Source organism: Mesocricetus auratus, unplaced genomic scaffold, assembly GCF_017639785.1.
Source record: "Mesocricetus auratus isolate SY011 unplaced genomic scaffold, BCM_Maur_2.0 Super-Scaffold_100707, whole genome shotgun sequence".
In the NCBI taxonomy this organism is placed as follows: Eukaryota; Metazoa; Chordata; class Mammalia; order Rodentia; family Cricetidae; genus Mesocricetus; species Mesocricetus auratus.
In genome coordinates, this window is record NW_024429269.1 from 761,648 (window position 1) to 783,015 (window position 21,368).

Genomic DNA, 21,368 nt, shown 5'->3' on the forward strand with positions numbered 1-21,368 from the left:
GAGATATGTCTCGCTAGGGGAATCATTCAGGGCTGGCAGTGGTTCTCCCGGGATACACGAAGGTCTCCCTGCGTGGTCCGAGAGCGCGACGGTGAGGACTGGAGGGAACGGGATGCGCGCGCTCTCTCGTAGGCTACGGCTCGCAGAGATCCCTCCGCGGGGGCGTGGCCGCAGTTTGAATTTGCTGGCGGGTAGTGAGGCTAGTTCGCTTCTCCAGGACGTGGTGTGTCCAGGCGTGCAGCGGCCTGCAGGAGGCCTATCCGGCTCCTTTCCCGGGCCTCCGGTGCTTTCTGAAGTGGAGCCTGCGCTACGCTCGACGTCATCGTCTGTGGGAACGCGCGGGCCTCGCGTGGGAGAGGTAGGTCTGTTATCTGACCGGGATCAAAGGATGGAAAAGCCCCAACTTGTCAGTGAGATCCGCTTTGTTTAGTCAATAGCACCTCTTTAACCAGAACGCCCCGAATTCTCTTCCAACGTGTGCCCCTAGCACAAATTTCGTTAGAGTTCCGTCGCATTTTTTTTTACTTGTAGTGGGATTATTTTTCACTTTGTATTCTTGTTTGTCTTTAACTCTCCCATCTCCAGATGGACACAAGTTCACACGACAAGCAGCCCTCTGAATCCAAGGAGTGTGTCGCTAATAATTCTGGTACGTTGGTGACTTGTTGTCCTCGTTAGATGGAAGGTTTGCGTGTTTGCCTTGATTGTGTTGCTTAGCCCTACAATGTATTGCCCGTTTTCAGGTAATGCCTCTTTTATCTTGGGAACGGGAAAGCCTGTGACGCCTCAGAAGCATGTAGAAGACGCGACTCCTAATCTTTGCACCCCCGTTACGGTTAAGTCACCTTTGGACTTCTCCACATTAACCGTAGAGCAGTTGGGAATCACACCTGAAAGCTTTGTTAAGACCCCTTCAGGTAAGAGAAGTTCTAGTATTGCATTTTTTCAATTTTAAAAATAGCTATAGTAGACCCCGTTGTACATGTCTATACTGCCTGACTATCCTGCTGTATGTATTTATACATACAGCAGACTTGCTTGTTTGGGGAGACTTTGTGCTCATCACAACTCACCATGTACAGCAGGGGCCAAAGGGGTCTAGGACTTCCAGCATGACAGTGTTCCTGAGTCCATCCTAGAAAACATTGTATACAAAAATAAGAAGTTGAAAGGGTAACACTGACAGGTTAGGTACCGCTTTCAAAACTCAGACAGAAAATTGACCCAGATGCTGGTTTCCTTCAACCTCAGGAATGAAGTTCACCTGTTAATCTGCCCTAGGTGGATAAAGAAGCACAGGAATGGAGTTCTTAGAGTAATACAACAGCAGTCACAGAGAAGGCTAATGAGGCACTGCAGGAGCCAGTCACACCACACTGTGTGAATCATGAATTAGGCTAAGCCAGTGTGGCGCTCTGTCACTTAGAATTATTGCATGGGTGACTAGATTCATTTCTGTGTGCTTTAGGTGCATGAGCAAAACTCAGGATGATATCCTGAAGGTTAAGCAGCTCTTCTCAGGATTATCTTTTAAAAACTAAGAGCAGAAAACAGGAGTCTCACCAGCCCTGCCCACATAGGGACTGTCTTCCAAGACCCCTAGTAAAATTTTAGAACCGGAAATCATGAAGCCTGCAGATACTTACTTTGCTATGCATACATATATGCCAGTGATTAGGCTCTCAGAAACAGGCTCGTTAGTTTAGAATCAAGCTTGACCATCACAAAGTAGTCTTTCTCTGCTTAGATATATCTACAATCACTTAAAAGAAGCACTCAAAAGCTGAGTTGCTGGCGTCATTTCTCCTGCGGCTGGGGTTAGCCACAGTAAAGTACTGTTTACTCCTGCGAACCTTGACTGTCTTATAGCCCAGATAGCCAGTGAGTGGCCTTAGGTACGTATTATGTACAGCACAGGTGCTACATTCAGAAGGACGTCCTGGGCCACATGTTAGACAGTGGAGTTTGTGCTGTTCGGAATGGCATGTTGTTTTAGTTTGTGGATTGCTTTCGACTGGCCCCGTGCAATATTTTCAGTTTGGATGACCACAGTAGATGAAACCATAGTGCACTATAGTATACATGCATGGCTTATGTTATAAACAAGGAGAGATTCTTAGCATCAAGTTGTTACCCCTGCCCTCGCTGTGTACTGGGGATATAGGACACAAATGAAAACTATAAGAGTGTTCATGGTCTTCTGTGTGCCAAGTGCTGATCTAGAAACGTGAATTGAATCAGTTAATCAAGTGAAAGTCTATCCAACTATTTATACATGAGCTATTGCTGGTAATTCTTTAGTTTCCTGTAACATATTTATTCTGTTTTCTCCCTCCTAGTGGCCCATCATTAGCCTAGGTCACAATTACTGACCGTTGCAATTTTTCATTCTGATTTGTGAGGTCATTTTGTTGCAGGAAAGTCATCTTCCCTTCAGAAGACCAGGCGACGTTCTACAGTCGGTGTCCGGGGCTCTCCAGAAACAAATTGCCTGATCCGTTTCATTGCTCAACAGCGAAGTCTAAAGAATGCTACAAGGTCTCCATTGACTCACAATTCCCCCTTTCAGGTATATTTCTTGCCGTATGCTCATGAGTTTTGTGAAGGCAATGTTTCGTCACTATATTTCTATTCGAGGGTTCTGCTTTCTGACACTTCTCTGTTTGGATCTTGGGGTGGGGGTGGACTCCTTTCTGTGTCTTGCCAAATACAGGAGTCTCTTCAATACAGGGTTATGGGGTAACTGATACCCAACATGGCTATGGTAAGATTTAGTGGGGGCTTTTATTTTGTAAAATTTTCATAGAATGAGGAAAGCTTCCCTCCCACAGTGTTTTTCTTCCTGTGGCTTCTCTGTATTTCTAGTGTTTTCATAACTGCTGGTTGGGCAGAGAAGGAAAAAAGGAACAAATGGCTTACCTTCAAGTGTATTTAGCTCTTTGTTTTTCAGATTTTTATCAAGTTAATGCATGCCCCTAAAAGGTCAAATAGTTGAAGGCTTGTTATGAAAGATATAGGTCCCACTTAGCACTCTAAAGAGCAGCCATTATGATGTCGACCCTCTCAGTCTAGAATAATTCACTCCTGTTATTTCCACTATCTTTTTCTGCTTTGCCACATGGTCTGTGCAGCAGACAATTTCTTGCTCATGAATTACAACAGAACCTTGATTTTCCTAAGTCTCTTTGGGAAGGTCAATGAGGTCAACTGTTTTTCAAATTTTACAAATTATTTGCCTTTCCTTCCCCCCCTCCCGTAATGTGTTGATATTTATACTCATGATGCAAAACTAGTGATGAGTGGGATTAATGGTCTTTTAGCATAACATCACACTATCATCATATTAGTACTTACTGGGCAGCCACGGGAAATATTAGTTTCATTAAATATCTTTGAAGCATTAGTAATGACAAACATTACTACAGCCCATTCCTCAAGTATTATATGTAGTGAAGTGGGAAATCTGTATCAAGCACTTGAGAAGTTTCTAGCAGTGTGTATGATTGATTTGTGTGGACTGACCTGGCTATTTTTTCTTAGAACATCATTTTTGCTTGTTGGGTCAACTGGTAGAAAAAGTGTAGTTTGTCAGGCTTGCAAATGCCATGAATAGGCAGTGAGTCTACCCCAGAAACCAAACCCTGTCTTACCAATAAGAAGGGTTGCATTTTAAGAGGAAATTAAGATTTTAGAAAACATGTACCAGTGACTACATTTGACAACTTCCTGACTGATCAGTGGGTATAACATAAAATACTTTAATATTGCCTTTTTAATGGACCACTTTTTGGAAAATGCGAATAGCACAGAAAACCAGTGTTTTCCAAATGACCAGTGCTTGCTGTTACAAAACCTTTTATAGGTAAAAGGTGTCCCACACTGCAGAGTAGGCTGGTAGATTCATTTCTGTGTATGTGGGTCTAAGTATCTATGTATGGCCCAGAGGTTAACATCAGGTTTCTTCCTCCATTGCACTCTTGCCTTATTTTTTGAGATAGTCTCTTTGCTGAGCCTGAAGTTTTCTAACTTGGCTACACAGGCTGGCCAGCCAGTCTCTGGGATATGCCTATCTCTGTATAACCTGCCAACCCTGGGGTACAGACATGTGCCATCATACCTGACTTTTACATGGCCTCTGGGGATCCGAACTCAGGTCTTCGTGCTTGTGTTGCAAGCTCTTTGCTTACTGAGCTAGCTCCCCGGCTCCTGAATCTAAGGATTTTATTTGAGAAATAAAATGCATGTACGTGCATCACATGTGTGTTGCCCGCAAAGGTCAGAAAAGGGCATCAGCTCACCTGGCACTGGAGTTCCAGGGTTGTGAGCGCTGCATTGTGGGTACTAGGAACTGAGCCTAAGTCCCCTACAAGGACAGCCAGTACTGATCCATCTCTTAGCCCCACCCCTAAATGTCCTAATAAATATTCTGTTGCTGTTTACTTTGTTTTGTGTTCACTCGCCGTCTTCTTCATATACTGCCCTTTCTCTCCAGCTTCCCAGTAGCTTGGTTATGTTAGCATTCTCATGATAGCTTTATTATGGTCCTGTATACTAGTCTGTGTATTTTCCCTTGGTCTGGGTCTCCAGATCACGGTGTTTTCATTGTATGTATTAGTTACTTTTTGTTGCTATGAGAGTCCATAATGAGAAGCTTGGCAGCTGTTTGTTTGTGTTTCGTGACAGGATTTATCTGTTGCCGTGGCTGTCCTGGAACCCTGTAGACCAAGCTACCTCAAACTCACAGAGATCCACCTGCCTCTGATTCACTGAGTACTGGGATTAAAGGCCTATGCCTCCACTGCCCAGTGAGAGACCACACCTTTATTCACATGTAAAAAATGGAGAAAGCAAACTTGAAGTCAGGCAAGGCTATAAGCTCTCAAGAAAACCACTTCCTGCAAGGCTGTACCTCCTAAAGGTTCTGTAACTTCCCAAACAGTGGCACCCATTGGGGACCAAATTCAAATATCCACGCCTATGGAGGAGTTTTCTTGTTTAAACCCCCACATTCCTTTTCTGTGCCCCATCTCTGTCAAAATGCTTGTACCTGTCCTCTTAGGCTTATTCCATTGCCATCCTTTCCGTTTGCTGGGTACTGAGACAGTCTCAACATGGGTCAGGCTTGTTTGGAGCTCAGTCCTCTGCCTCAAACTCCAGTTGCTGTGATTGTAGGCGTGTGCTACACTGTGCTCCCTGTCACCCTCTTGCTGTCGCCAGTCACCTTTACACTCTTGGACTTTCAGTGGCTTTGGCTGCGTTTATATATTAAGACACTTTCTCATTGGGGTTATAGGACTCCACGACGGCCCAGTTTTCTTCCTGTGTCACTGGTTATTTCTGTTTCATTTGCTGATTCCTCCCAGTTTTTCCCTCAGAAGTGTCGGTGTACCTAGATCTCTAGTTGCATTGAGCTTCACTTATGTACTGATGCCTCTGAGATGTCTGCAGCTATGATCCTTAGAACTCCAGCCCTAGATACCAGCTCCTGTCCACCCACTATTACACAGATCAAAGAGGTATTTTAGAATGAATCACATCATTGTTTCTGCTGCTTTAAGCTTCCCATGTTTGCTGTTTGAAACCGGTCTACTCTTTTGAAGTCTCTTGGTTCTGCTGGTCTGAGCCCTGTCTACTTGTGACCTCATCCCTGCCTTCTTCCAGGCTGTGGGCACGCAGGCTTGCTTCCTTCTGATCGTTCCCAAGGGCGTCTGCTCTTGTTTTTGCTGTATGCCTCTTCCCTTGGCGTCAGACCACTTCTCATTGTGCTTTCAATTCAAATGCCACCTCAGAGCTTTCTTTCTTAAATAGCCAGAGCAACATATTGGTGCTTTCTCCATAACATCTTATTGTGTTCTTAATCTTCACCCTTGGTATCACTCCACAACCACACCCCACCTCAGAGGCCTTGAGTACCTGGAGCAGTTTTTCTGTACATGGAAAGAATGTAACTTAACCACCACAATTCATGAGACAAAAGCATGACAAAATTTTTCATTACTTTGTTCACAAACATTGTTCACTTCCTCTATCGGAAAATAGGTTTAATTAGGGAAACTTAGTTTAAGCATTCCCAAGTGCTCTGAGTTCCTGGGATAGTATGTCAGTCCTGTCATATTCAAGTGGGTTCATGGAAATGCACATTCAAATTGTGTGCCTTTAAGATAATCATTGTCACATAGATGAGTTTCCCACAGGCTTATTGGGAATATTATGTGCTGTTTATGTCATAAAGGTTTACATCATCGAGTATATTTCAGTTTAAAATGTTCTACTATTATGTAGTAGGCAGTTTGTCTTATGACTCTGCTTACCTGGGTATAGGATCGAATATAAGACCAGATCACCAAGCATGACTTCAGGATTTTAACAGCTTTTTCTCCGTATGATATCGTAAAGGGAGGTAGCTTTTTTTCCCTGCTTTCCTTTTGCTTATTGGTTAGAATGCTAAAATTGCCACAGGTTCTTTATTAGGAGAAATGTTAGTGGCTCAGGATAAAAGAAAAAGCAGCCTGGATAAAGTGTTTGATCAGAAGTTTGTTTTTCATTGTCTTTATCTAATAGTATAAATTCATTTTTATCTTTGTGTAGAACCTCATGGGCAGGGTTTCTAGGATCTAAGTTTGTGTATCTGTGTTTGTGTCTGAAGTAAATGGTTGGCTTTCAGCCCTAAGGAAGTAAGCATCCTCTAGATCTTACAAAGTTAGGAAGTTAGCAAGGACTTTATCTAATAGTATAAATTCATTTTTATCTTTGTGTAGAACCTCATGGGCAGGGTTTCTAAGATCTAAGCTTGTGCATCTATATTTGTGTCTGACATGAATGGTTGGCTTTCAGCCCTAAGGAAGCAAGTGTCCTAGATCTTACAAAGTTAGGAAGTTAGCAAGGAAGAGAGTGTGTTGAAACTAGAAGGGTCATCCTTGTCTTGTCGTGGTCTCCCAGGGTGGAGGTCATCTATGTGCTGGGAATAGTGTTCTGATAAAGCTGATCACTTCATTTTATGCTCTCGGTGCCGCCTTTGTCAGCATTCAGATAGGAGGCTCCCTCTGCCTCTTTCATCCTTGTTCTCCAGCTCTGAGGTTGGCTTCTCACACAGAATTGTTCTGAGCTGCTTTCTTTTCCCCTTCATAACGTTTTGTTGATACTGTCTTGGTGATGGCTGCCAAGTTTGTCTTAAGCCCCTTAGAATCCTTTTCAGAGTGATTTATAACCATTTCCTTCCCCCACAAAAATAATAAGTAAGGATATATTTGGTGGGGAGCCTCTATAAAAACACTTGCTACCCATTGTAAGTTTCTATTAGCCTAGTTCAATAGCTGCCAGCATATTGGGTATACATCTGGGTAACCACCCAGCTATTGTTCTTTTGCTCCGATTTTTAAAAACAGGAACAGAGGAGCACACGAAATAGTCAGACAGAAAATGTGTGATTCTGAGGAAAAGAGGCTCTGCCACACTAATTTGTCTTCATAAGCCTTTGTGTGCTTCATTTGGAGTCGGCGATGGCAGGTCCAGCTCAGAAGCCGTTTGTTTATAATGCTCCTGTGCTTTCTACATTTCACAGGGTAGCCCGGGACTCTATCGACATGCCAGTGCATTAAAAGAGCGAATGGCTGCTTTCCGGTCAGCTTTTCACTCCGTACAGGAAACTGAGAACATGGCTGGTGGTCCCGCAGCCTCAAAGGCAGATGGAGAGTCTAAGACATCAAATTTGAGTGAGTAGAGGGGATTGGCCAAGGTTGACTTTTGTGTATAGAGATAAGCTTCTGCAACAAGAAAAGATTCATTTCCACAGTGTGAAAGCAGTTTTTCCAGAGCATAGTTGTAAATGAAGGCTACTAGCTAAAATTTGCAGTATTTGCGTAATCTGGATTTCTGGTTCTAGGGTTTTGTTTTAGTTTATCTGCCTTATTTAGTGATGTTAAGGACCACACCCAGGGCCTCGAATGTATTAGACAAGTGCTTTACAACCAAGTCCCACCTAGGCCCTGTGGTTTCTGTTGAAGACTATACCTTTATTTCCATAGTTACACTTGTTCTGAATCTTAACGGGCCAATACCAAATAGCTCCTGTCAGGCTTCAAATAGGGCTTTTGGCAAACTTAGGTTTGTGTTGATTTTTATAGACTTATTGTTAAACTTTGCAAAAAGGTTTGTGAATGGCAGATATCTAGCTCTGGCGATAACCACAAATTTGTCCAGTCTAATCAATGCCTTGTTAGTCTGCTATATTCTTCACTGTGTCCATATAATTCATTTTGTTAATTTTTAATAATTTCAGAACTTGACAAAATATTGGCTTTCTTGCAGTCCTGTTTTTCTGCCACGTTATACTCTAATTACTTAACAGAGTCCATTTATTCCATGGTACAGGATCCCTTCAGATGTCCTAATTTGTAGTTTGTAACTTACCTATTACTTGAATTGTTGTCTAGGTTTTAAATTTTTTGCTTCGTTACTATAATTGTGATGTCGTTAAAATCCTTTTGTGCATAGTAATAACTGAACACATTGCAGTTGTGTTTCTTTTTGTTTCTTGGGATCTGTGTTTCCCACAAAACTCAAGTACAATCAAATTAGAACACAATTAGAATATAACTGTCTTTCAGGTTTGGCAGCATGTGGTTTGTAGTATCTCAGGGTTCTCTAGAGGAACTGAACCTATGGAGTAAGTATCTGTTGCCACAGAGATTTGTTACTTTAGCTTGTGTGCTATGGGCTGGATAATGTAGCAGCTGCTGACTGTACCCTGGAGCAGTCGAGAATCTGATAGCTGCCCGGTCAGTAGGGCTGGGTGCCTAGTCAATCCTCTTGGAGGAGAGACCCTGGTCTTCAGGCCACAAAGCTGGTTTTGAGGGCACTTGAAGAGGACATACCACCCAGGAGCTGCTTCCAGCAGCCAGAGTGAAGATGGGCAGGTGAAAGCAGCGCTGCTTCCCTCTCAGCCCTGTCTAGAGCTCATTGTGCAACCCTGGCTGTGCTCACATTTGCTTTATAGTCCAGGCTGGCCTTGAACTTCCTGGTCTCTACTCTTAGCCTCCCTTGTGCTACACACGTGTGTGTGCCACCGCATCTGCCTACGGAGTACCTTTTTGAATGAAAGAGGCAGCAGGTTTTTGTTTTCATTGAGGATTTACATACAAACACTATATTGGCATTATGTTGTAATAATGGATGATGTTTTAAATGATAAATGTAAAAGAAAATATTTATCCCTGTGTCATTTTGTTTCTAATTTTGTTTTGTGTATACAGCAAAAAAAGAAGCTCTTGTTGAATACCAGCAGTCTGGGTTCCCTCTAAACTCATCTTCAAAGCGGCGGAGAATATCCTCCCAGAGCAGCCCTGATGACCACCTCAGCAGTGCCAAAGGGAAAGCGGTGTGTGGGCAGATGCTCGCCAACCAGTCCTGTGCTGTGGGCACCTCCACAGACCTTGCTGCGGTAATTGTTCTTTCCACACAGAAACAGAGCTGTGGCTTCTTTCTGCACAGGCATTTTGAAGACTGTCAGAGCCCGAGATACTAGTGTAGGTCCACAGTATTATTGCTGTGTTTCCTAAAAGTGTGTGTGCTTGTGTGCTTCCAATGTGCAATTGTGTGACTCTTGTTTCGATTGCTTTAGAAGCTGATTGGGAAGATGGGTTGCTTTTGACTACTTTTATGAGAAGATAAAGCCCGGGGGTCTTCTTCATGAGGTGTTCTACATAGGGATGGTTCTACTGTAGGTCTCAGTTGTACCCTGAGATGGCTCTCTTTTGTCCATCCAGGGAACATTGAGTTCCTGAACAGGTTATTTAGATATTACCTGGAGTATCAGTTGCTGAAACTGGGAGCGCCTGTCCAAGTCTGTCCACCCTTGCCTACCTAGTCTGTCTTACGACTGCCTGGGAAGCAGACTCTTCTTAAAATTTGTCTTTACTCCTCTACTTGTTTCAAGTAGCATTAGGAATTTTTGTGGATTGTGACAACCTAACATCTGTCAAGATTCTGGAAAAACAGAAACCTATCTGAATATTACTAAAGTAGTACAAACAATGTTATTGGGTTTGGTAACTTGTGCAGCTATGGATGAAAAGCCAGTTGTATGACTCATTTTCTTCTCTGTGTCTTCATTCTGTGATCAGAGGATTTTCTTTCATTCCTGAGAGGAGGTGCTTGACACTATCACAACTGCAACTAGTTTTTAATTTTATTGTTTGAGAGATGAAGAAAGATTTGGATGCACATATGAAGTCAGAGGTCAACTCTCAAGAGTTGGTTCTTCTCCACTTTGGGTTCTGGGGACTGAATTTGGTCATCCAGCTTGTAGAACAAGTGTTTGCCTGCTGAGCCATCTTGTCATCCCAATGGATGAAATTCAATCTATGCCATCTCTGCCACTTAGATCAGTTTACGTCTGACTTAGTGACATGTTGGCTAGTCACTAGAGACTCCTTAGTTCTGATGTTACGTGTAGTGCATGTGGAGGTCAGAGGAGAGTTTATGTGTGGGTTCTCTCCTTCTACCATGTAGGTGCTAAGGACTGAACCCAGGTTTTTAGGTTGATAGTAGGTACCTTCTCTAAGCCATCTAGCCCACGCTAATTCTTTGATAGCAAGGGGAATAAAAAAGGACGGTCATAGCACAATGATCCCAAAACACTTCTACAATCCCTGTAACACAAGAACCACTTGTATTGTAGACTGGCTTACGGTCCCAGTTTCTTCTACTTTATTCAAGGTGATATAATGATCACTTGGCAGAAGCAATAGTAGTTGCTTCTTTCCAGAACTTTGATTCACTGGACCTAAGTCACAAAGGAGAAATGATTTTTTAATTACTGTGGCTATGCTTTTGGGAATTTCTTCTCCAGAGGATAGCAGATAGCACAGCTCTCTAGGCTTCAATAGGCAATAAAAATGAATTACATAAACTTTTCTTCAGGGTTGAAAATTGTTTTGTGGAGTGTTTAAGGTGCAGCTGGGATGAGTATTCTATGGTTCGTTCCCTGTGTACTTTGCTTTTGCTGGCTAGAGACCAAAGGAACAACAGATTTTCAGTCATCCACAATATTTATTGAAATGTCCATAAAGGTGTTATCAGCAGTACTGTTAGTAATAACATGTTGTGCTTTTGATTCTTTCATATTTTCTCCCAGAAGTCATCTGACATTGGTCCAGCCCAGCTTGGCTGTTTAGTTGCTCCCTGTCCAGAGCTCATGGAGACCTCACATGGTGAGTATATATTTTGCTTAGTGCAAATGTACGTTGCCCCATTTATAGACATTTGTGATGAATGTTGCTATGAGCTGAAATGAGTGAAAGCAGTTCTTTGTATTATAGGGATGGTAGGCAAAATGTTTGGGGATCATTGTGCTTTGATTTTTTTGTTGTTGTTGTTTTTCTGATATGACAAAGAATTAGGGTAGGCTAGATGGCTTAAAGAAGGTGCCTACTTCCAACCTAACAACCTGAGTTCAATCCCTAGAGAACCTACATGGTAGGAGAGAACTCACAAACTCCTCTGACTTCCACATTCACTCCATGCCACATGTATACCCCATAACTAACATACAGATACACATACATCAATAAATTATTTTCTAGTTTTAAAATTAAGTTATTGATACACTTCCAAACTGGTGGGATAGTGGTATGTTAACAAAATAATATCTATTGCTATAATAATAGTATAAGGATAGGGCTAGCAATGCATGGTGGTACATGCCTATAATCCTAGCACTCAGAAGGCTGAGGCAGAATTAAGAGTTCAAGGCTAGCTTGGAAAATGGCAAGATCCTGTTTTAGTAGAGGGAACATAAAATAAGGGCCTATGACTATTAGCATGTATAATTTGTTAGAAATATACTATGTACAATCTGGGTGTTTTGTTTTATTGGCTTCCAGCTCACATAAAGCCACTGATAACCATGAACTCCCAATGTTCCTGCCTATACCCCACAAGTATTGTGATAACAGGTATAGGGGTTGCCCTGCTTTAGCCCATTAAGGTTTCAAGTAACTGTTGATATAATTTGACATCTACTATTTTGTCTTCTTTTGCTTTTTTTTTTTTTTTTCAAGAATTCTGTTTTAAGCTGAACAATGGTGACACATACCTTTAATCCCCAGCACTCAGGAGGCAAAGACAGGTGGATCTCTGTAAGTTGAGGACAGCCTAGTCTACAAAAGGAGTTTCAGGACAGCCAGGTCTACACACAGAAAAACCTGTCTCAGGAAAAAAAAGAAAGAAAATAGAATTCTTTTTTAATTACCATCTTTTAAACTGTACTTCATCCTCTCGTTCTCTTGCTCTGGGATTCTAGCACACATTCTTCCCAGTTGTTTGAGTGGTCCTATGTGCAGCCACTGTTCATAAAACACAAGTTTCTCACTCTGTGGCTTCATGTCTTCCCTGCCTTCCCATGGCTTTTGTAGCCCTTTGCACTTTTTGATGATATACACATTTACTTGGCTGTGACTCCATGCCCATTACCAGTGTTGCCTAATTTTCTTGTCCCACCAGGTCCTGCTGCCTTTTTCAGCCCCAAGTAAACACATGGACGCTATATTGATTATAAATCTGTTGGTCAGTGGCTAGGGATTCTTATTGGTTTTCTCTCTCTCTTAATTATTAACCCATTTCTATTAATCTATGTATTTCCACGTGGTCTTGGCTTACCAGAGAATGCCCAGACCTGTTACTTCTTTTTGGTCTGCATGGCATCTGTCTCTGGTGGGCTCCTGCCTACCTTTCCCAGAATTCTCCCTGTCTCCTAGTCCCACCTGTCTTCCTACCTCATTGGCCAAACTGTTTTATTCATCAACCAATAAGAGAAACATATATACAGAAGGACATCCCCCATCATACCATTTTTTGTTTTAAACCATCAAATGTTTCCTGAAATTTGAGAGGAAAATACACTCCTATTTCTGGTCCATTTGTACTCTCATTTTTTTGTTTTGTTTGTTTATCCTTTTAATGATCTAAATTTCCCTCTGGAGTGTTTCTTCCGCTTCAAAATGAACTTTTCACCCTTTTTTGTTAATATCTGTTGAGAATGTTTTCATTCTCAGGTGAATGGGTCGATTTCTGCCTGCACAGCTAAGGTACAAGGACAGATTGTGTATTTGTCACTTAGATAAAATAAGGTAAAACGCCTTCTTGTCAGATGTCTGCTTTCTCCTCAAGAGACTTAGTGTCCTTTTACTTGATATATCACATCACTCTGCAATCCATCTGAAGTGGGAACATCTTAGCCCCCCACTAAATCCTACCCGGAAATGCTGGGATGAACAGGGAAAGAAGGGGTGCTGTAAGCAGTGGGGCTTTTGTTAATGTAGTCTAGTGTTTCGTGCTGATTATTTGATGACCCTGGCCATGGGCCAGATGGACTATAGAGCTTTGTTAGGGCCAAGGAGATGACTTGGCCATAAAGAGCACCTGCTTATCTTCCAGAGACTCACAGTGCTTCCTCACACCCATATCGGCGGTTCACAACTGCCGTAACTTCAGGGGCTTCAGACCAATCACACTTCTGGACTCCATAGGCACCTGCACATATATGCTCTTGCACACATACAAACAAATTTAAATTTAATATTTGTTGGCTTATAGAGGAGGCTATATGATGTACCTGCTGTCTCCCTGGCCTTCCCAACTTCCTGCATCTTGATCCTCTGCACTGCTGCTTAGTCAGGTTACATGACTTCTCTCCTTAGCAATGATATTTAAACATCTACCTTCCCTTGCTGCTGTTCTTCATTTAAATCACTGGATCTCAACCTTTGGGTCACAACCCTTTTGCAAAGCTCTGTCTCCAAAAATATTTACATTATACTTCATAGCGATAGCAGAATTACAGTTATGAAGTAGCAGTAAAAATAGTTTTATGGTTGGGGGTCACCACAACATGAGGAACTGTATTAAAGTGTCGCAGCATTAGGAAGGTTGAGACCACTGATTTAGATGGTTACACCATGTTACATATAGCACAAATGATGTCTTAGTGTGTGTGTCATACAGGGTTCTTTTCAGTCAGATTGCATCTACATCACTGAGTAGAATCCCAGTTTACCTGTACTCCCTGCATTTGTCAACGTGAGCTTTCACATTTGTCAGGGCAGCTGTTTGGGCTGATAATCTCTTTCATCATTACTCCTCTTCCACTGTGTTTACATATTGAGATTTTTCCATCTCGAGCAGTAAAATGGCTCATTATCAGGGTTTGGAAGTCTCTGGTTTTTCCTCCCTTAGCAGGGAGTGTTAGAATTGAATTTCTTTTTTTCCTTTTTTTTCTTTTTATGTTTCCAGGGATTGAATTCAGCGTATGTTAGATAAGCACTCCACCATTGAACTATACCACTAGCACCTAACTTGTGCAACAGGGTCTCACTGTATAGCCTTGGCTCCCTTAAATTGTCCATTCTCCTGACTCCATCTCCTGAGCACCAGGCTTACTGACTTTCTAAATATCCTATTACAGTCTTTGCACGTTTGGTGAGTATCTTGTGCTAGACGAAGCAGATTTGGATGCTCTCCTCTTGCTTTCCCCTTGAAGGACTTGGAGTTGCTGCCTGTGTAGAGGGCGCACGGTCAGTTGTGTCTGTTCCTCTTGACACACGTGCAGACACAGCCCCTGCCATCAGGTCAACGGTGACTCCTGTGTGCGGGAGCAGCCCTCCCTCTAAGACTTTTGTGCTTCGTTCTGTGTTGAAGAAACCTGGTAAGCTGTTTGCAGAGAATGGAAAGGTAAGAGTTACGTTTCCTAAAGCAAAGGAGGGCCAAGCCATTTTGCTTCAGACCAGTAACTGAAGTGCACATGGCACACTGGTGTCGAAGGAAATGCATTGTCCTCACTTGGTTTTCCTTTCTTTTTAACTCACAATACTATTCTAAGATTGGTCTGTTTTAAATTAATATTACATTGGTATTCAGAATTTAATGTAGGTAGAGTGCATCTGTGTAAAAGTTCATCCAAATTATAATTAATTGCATTGCCAAATTAGTTCATGGCGGAAGTATCTGTCTATAACCTACCCATTCTAAGCATGTGGGTCTAACAGCTCCTCAGTCAGCTATGATTCCGTGAGAGTAGTAGCCTAAGACAGGAGGAAGTTGCCGGGAACTAAGTAGCATGTTCTGAATGTTCTGAGCAGTTCTCTCAGCAGCCTTGGAACATATCCATTGCATTGTTTGTTGTACCCTCAGCCCCTTTTAACAGAATTGGATATGCGTTTCCCTGGTCAGGAGAAAGGACTAACTCAGGAGGGTGCTGATTAGGAGTCTTGTTTGTGGCAGAACTATTCTTAGAGCAGGTGCTGTTCTCGATTACTCAAAACCATGGACTGGGCAGGGGTCTGGGTGAGGTTGAAATGTAGGTGGTGATTAACCAGGACTTTGATCCCCCTGTAAGCCAGGCTCTTTTCTACAAGGTTGTCCTATCTGTGGATTTATAACATCCCTTCTTTTATAGTGTGCTCTCTATAATCTTAGGGATAAACACTGACAGAAATGTCTTTCTTATTTTATCCTCAGAAATATGGATATTTAGGCAAGAAATTCCATTATTCAAGGTGCTGTTCCCATGCATGAGACAGAGCTCCCTCTTAGTATCATTTACCTCGCCTGTCTTTTTTTTATTTTAACGCAGTTCTTATTTGCAAACCATTGTGAAATCTGCCTGATCTGACATCTGATATAATACACTTTAATTTTGCCACATACATCTTCCTTAGTTTGCTAGATCAAAAATGGGATGATTTTAGCCTACTTAGGAATCTCTGTTCACTAATTTGGGCCTACAATACTGTTTATTAAATAATATACAGAAGCCAAGGTTTGGAGAGATGGCTCAACAGTTTAAGAGCACTTCCTCCTCTTACAGAATACCCAGGTCTACTTCCTGGCACCCATGTGCAGCTCACAACTGTCTAATACGAACTCCAGAGGGTCTAGTGGCCTCTTCTGGCCTCCACAGACACCTGACACATGGTATACATTTCTATATGCATGCAAAACACTCATAAACTTAAAGTAAAACGAAATGTTAAATAACTAAACATAAGAGAACCTAGCTTTTATTTGAACCTTTTCAGCAAAGATGTTTTAAGTCAAAACAGCTAAGAAAATAAAGGTGTTCTACAAAACAATTCTAATGACTTTGTAATGGAAGAAGTAGAACCTTTGACTGGTGTTTGTTTTGATTAGGAGTACAACCTCTGTGATGGTGGGACTCAACTAATCCCAGATCCTTCAAACTGCAAAGAACAAAGAGCAGGTGTGTTGTTCATATTTATTTTCAAACCTAAGGATATCATTTTCTTTTTAAAACTCAATGCAGTGTATTAGAGTTTTTACAGTCTGCTCCTGCTTTATACTGCTGAGATTACTTGAGAATGGAGAGCATAGGGGAACGAAAATGTCTTTGTAGAGCCTCATAATTGATCTTGGGGTGAGGGTGTGGTTCATTGGATGGCCATCTACCTGACACGATTGAACTCCTAGGCTCAATCCCCAGCGTCACACATGCACAAAAAGAGGTTATCAATTCTTACTTAATGGTACAACTTGTAGAGAACTTCAGGTATTCCAATTTTATTGACACTTTAAATAATTATACATAACTTGTTTTAAATCAGGACCATTTTAGTTGAAAGTATGGTTTTCTTCCATTTGCATTTTCTCTACAAATTGTTGTATTACCAGTAGCCACTAAATATACCATATTCATACATTCTAGTACATGGGTTTTAGATAAGAAAAACAGATTAATTTTTTTAACATAGTCTCATTTATTGTCTTAGGTATAGAAAACTGTAAAACGCCAGGCTTTCTGAATCTGAAGAAGAGGAAGAGAGTTACTTTTGGAGAGGACTTAAGCCCTGAAGTGTTTGATGAATCTTTACCAGCCAATACTCCGTTATGTAAAGGAGGAACACCTGTGCGTCAAAGAAACATAAATGCTGCCAGTCCCCTGCAGTCACCAGTTCATGAGCAGTTACTTCAGCCAAATTTTGATGACAATGAGGAGAATCTTGTAAGTGGGGAGAAACATAGAAAAAAAGCTTGTTTCTATTTCCATCAGGTCTCACATTTCTTTTTACATGAAAATTATGATTTGAAATTATGAGTTAGACCAAATGACATGCACATTTTTATCTCTCATACTTTTGGGGGGTTTTGTTGTTGTTGTTTTGAGACAGGGTTTCTTTTTGTAGCCCTGCTGTCCTGGAACTCACTCTGTAGACCAGGCTGACCTCAGACTCACAGTGATCCCCCTGCCTCTACCTCCAAAGGGGTACTCTACTACTGCCCAGCTCATGCTCTTTTGTACATTTTTTTTAAAAGACTTTCCCCCAGGCTAGAAAGACAGCTCAGAAGTTAAGAGCACTAGCTGTTCTTCCAGAGGACCCAAGTTCAATTCTCAGTACCCACATATCAGCTCACAACTGTCTGTAACTCCAATTTGGGGATATCTGATACCTTCACACCAAATAAAGTTAAATTATTTTTTTTTAAAGACTTTTCCTGGCGGGGCATTGGTGGTGCATGCCTTTAATCCCAGCACTCAGGAGGCAGAGGCAGGCGGATCTCTGTGAGTTCGAGACTAGCCTGATCTACAAAAGCTAGTTCCAGGACAGTCTCCAAAGCCACAGAGAAACCCTGCCTCAAAAAAAACAAAACAAAAAAAGACTTTTCCCAATTGCAGATAGTACTTTCACGGGGCCTAAGTGTTATTGGTTGTAAGATACCTATTTGTATCCCTAAGAAAAGATGTCTGAGGCATTAAAATATGAAAGAAATAAACACCTTAGAACTGAGATAACGCATTTTAAAACATACTGGTAAACACATTTTAGTAAACTTTCAATCAGATTAATTTGGGAGGGGATTACCAGTGTCAGGAAGGGGAGAGGTGACATTACTGTATCCTAACAAGTTTTCAAGAACAGTAGGGAATTAGCGACAATTTCATGCTGTCATCTTAGCAGCTCAGATAAGTCAGTTACAAACTTTGAAACACATTAGGCATCAGCTTTCAGTCAAGAAGGAACACATTGTTTCAATAACCCCATGTTAAAGAAATTTAAATTGTCACTAAAATTTTCCCATAGGGTAATAATTTTGCTAAGGAAGTCTACCAAATATTTAAGCAAATGACAATATTGATTTTATTACATACTTTTCCAAATGAGACATGCTATGTGATCATCTCAGTCCATGCATAGAAGGCATTTGTGAAATTCAGCATTTCTGATTAAATATCAAAGAAGTGTGGGCAAACTGGTAAGGAAGGAATTCAGATTAACATTTTTATCTATGAAAGAACAATAGTTGCTATCTTACTGGCAATTATATGGAAAAGGTTTGAAATCTGTATCTTGCCATCTTACCATGAATTTCATGGAAAAATATTATAATACTAGATGGTGTTTCCTATTGCTTTAATTTGCTTTGTAGAAGTTAAGACAGTGGGATTTTAAATAAACCAAAAAATAGATTGTCAGTGATTAGTATGACCCCTTATTTGGGGTGGTTGCAGTTGGTAAATATGTTTGCATTATAAAGATAACCAGTCAGTGTTCTAATGTTATCTTTGTTTTGATTTTTCTTTTCATTTTGTGCTTATAATTACTCCTACCAAATAAGGCCTTATTTTTTCCTTTGGGGTACATCATTTACATATTCACTGAATTTAAGATTATCTAATTTGAACTTTTTTTCCTTTGCTTAGGAAAACATAGAACCTTCTCAGATACCATTTGCAATCCTGAGTCCTAGTAAATCTTCATTCTCTGAGACTCTTCCAGGTATCGTGTTTTATCTTTTGTTGGGGGGGTTTGTGTGAATATGACTTTGGTGTGTGTGTGCTTCTGGGGGAGGGGCTAAAAAGAGAGCATTATCTATCCTGTGTTCTCATTCTCTGCCTTAACTCCTTTGAGACAGGTTCTCTTACTGAATTTGAAGTTAGGCTGTGGCCAGCGAGCCCCAGTAATCCTTCTGTCTCTACTCTACCATAGCATTGAGAATATAGGCATGCTTGGCTTCCACTTTGCTTTATGAGACAGGGCTTGACATTAGGATGGAGCTTGTTCATTAGGTTTGCATGACTGTCTAGCAAACTCTAGGAATCTTCTTATCTCTGCTTTCTATTGATGGGATGATAATATCTCATAACCTGCCTCTTTATTTTTTATTTTAGATTTACTTGTTTTATGTTGATGTACCGGTGTTTATGTGTGTATGCCATTTGCATGCAGATCCCTCTGGACAGGCAATTGTGAGCCTCCCAATGTAGGTGCTGGAAACTGAGCTTGGGTCCTCTAGGAGAGCAGCAAATTCTTTAATTGCTGAGCAATCTCTCCACCCTTACTTCCTGGCTTTTTATATGGGCTCTGTGGATGAAACTCAGGTCCTCATGCTCAATGGGCACTTTGCCAACTGAACTGCCTCCCCAGCCTCTTAATTCTTGTTCTTAGTACATAGGACTTAATCTCTTTTTTCTTAATTTTTTGCATGTGGTACAACAGTATGTTCTTGATTTTAAGAAAACCAAATACTGTGTATGAGAAATTACCACTTCTTTCTATTGCACGTCTCATTCTTCATAATCACCTGCATTTAATTTACATGCATTTTTTCTGCTTCAAGTTGATGTGCACAGTGCTGTTGCTCTCAGCCTGTGAGGAATCACTAATAGACTTTCATCTATATTTGCACAACTGACAAAATTTGGATTGAAAGAAGGATTCCTAAATAACTAAAAGTTTTGCTCACCATTAACATGGCAACCAGGCTGGCTCCAAGTATCATATCATTTACAGTCATGATAAGACAAAGATTTGTCCTGAGTTTTCTGCCATACCAGGCTTGGCTGACAGAGCCATGATATGAGTACTTGGGTTATGAACCTTTATTCATGTTTTCTCTCTTCCTGGATCCTGTGATGCCTTCCCATTGGTCTAGCCTGGGTTTGTGTGCATAGAACCCAAAGCTGTCAATTACTGAGTTACAGATAAAATGGCTATAGTCTATAACGTTCTAAGCTCTGAACACATTACACTGCCTTTCATTTGTGCCATTAAACATCGGCCATGTCTAAAGTTGTACAGTTAGGTGTATGCTCTTATTGCACTCATTTTGTTACATTCAGTAATGTGAAGTTTTCCAAAGATTGTTGTGAGTCTTGATTTGTTGCTTTTATTATCTGTGTCTAAATATGAATTAAAAGCAACAGTCACTCAAAGCACTGTGCAGAGTTTTAACCTTCTGATTCATATTAGTTTGGTGCTAAGATCTAATTTTGCTTGTTTCTTGATCCCAGGCACTGACACTTGCAGTTCTTTAGGTAACCGTGAGGAAATAAGCTGGAGTGTTGGTAGACCAACACGGACTTCTCACAGAAGAAAGGTAAATGCTTAGATTAAATCTTTGTGGGAATGAAGAAAATCTGATTTGATGGGTGCTGTTAAGAATTAATATTTGCACCGGCTGTAGTGGCACTTGCCTTTAATCCCAGCACTCAGGAGATGGCTGTGGCAAGCGGATCTCTGTGAGTTCAAAGCCAGCTTGGTTTACAAAGCAAGTTCCGGGACAGCCAGGGCTACACAGAGAAACCCTGTCTTGAAAAAGCAAACAAACAAAAACCCCAATTAATACTTTGTCTTACTCAGTACCTAACTCAGAGAAATGCCTTGCTGGTCTGATTTTAATTCTAGTAGAAGAAAATCCACTAGAACAAGAGCTTCCCTTTAGAATTGTGTTACATGGAAGACAGTCTGCTTGTTAGCTGAGTTTTAGATCTGACAATGAATTTTATTAAATATGGAGAAGATCCACATATAACTAATAAGAGCCAGAAAGTAACATAAGTACATGCCTTCTTAAACTGCATTAGTTTGTTTTCTATGGTAGCATTCAGCTGACAGAGATTGGCTCCATGTTTTTTGTTTTGGTCATTGTTACATGTAATTGGATTTTGATCTAGAGCTTTGTAAATATAAGCAAACCTATACTATTATTGGACCTTTACCTATCTGATTGGATGAAAATCCTATATTCTAGCCTAATTTACAGTTCATGAATTATTATAAGCTAAGTAGTACTTAGCTTAGTACATTTTTCATAAGTATTTGGTAAATAAGCCACTAGTTCTTAAATCATGTTTCCTTCCTCATATGCTAATCCTTCTGAATCTATGCTTGATAATGTAGAGAATGGTAATTAGTAACACTGTCTTAATTTTGGTTAATGTATCTCTAGTGGAACTTGTACATTAAGAAGCAGTGGGATGTAAAGAGGTAAAAGTAGATAGGAGATGTGGCTCGGTGATAGAGCAAGCACGCAGGCTGTTTTAATACTGAGCACTGAAGGTGGGAAGAGGCAGAATG

General features: G+C 41.0%; 1 protein-coding gene across 2 annotated transcripts in view; it reads left to right on the top strand.

Moving 5' to 3' along the window:
* Nucleotides 1-21,368, top strand: part of Cdca2 (cell division cycle associated 2) — a 38,572-nt gene continuing 17,204 nt past the window's right edge. The window contains exons 1-12 of one of the 2 annotated variants that reach the window (XM_013117214.3): nucleotides 1-358; nucleotides 586-649; nucleotides 744-917; nucleotides 2,418-2,569; nucleotides 7,562-7,712; nucleotides 9,252-9,439; nucleotides 11,138-11,210; nucleotides 14,537-14,727; nucleotides 16,186-16,255; nucleotides 16,782-17,014; nucleotides 18,713-18,788; nucleotides 20,303-20,388. In XM_013117214.3, coding sequence (XP_012972668.2) covers nucleotides 113-358; nucleotides 586-649; nucleotides 744-917; nucleotides 2,418-2,569; nucleotides 7,562-7,712; nucleotides 9,252-9,439; nucleotides 11,138-11,210; nucleotides 14,537-14,727; nucleotides 16,186-16,255; nucleotides 16,782-17,014; nucleotides 18,713-18,788; nucleotides 20,303-20,388 — 1,704 coding nt within the window. In that variant the 5' untranslated portion in view covers nucleotides 1-112. Of the gene's footprint in view, nucleotides 359-585; nucleotides 650-743; nucleotides 918-2,417; nucleotides 2,570-7,561; nucleotides 7,713-9,251; nucleotides 9,440-11,134; nucleotides 11,211-14,536; nucleotides 14,728-16,185; nucleotides 16,256-16,781; nucleotides 17,015-18,712; nucleotides 18,789-20,302; nucleotides 20,389-21,368 lie in introns of both variants that reach the window. The other variant, XM_021230203.2, reaches the window with a different exon arrangement.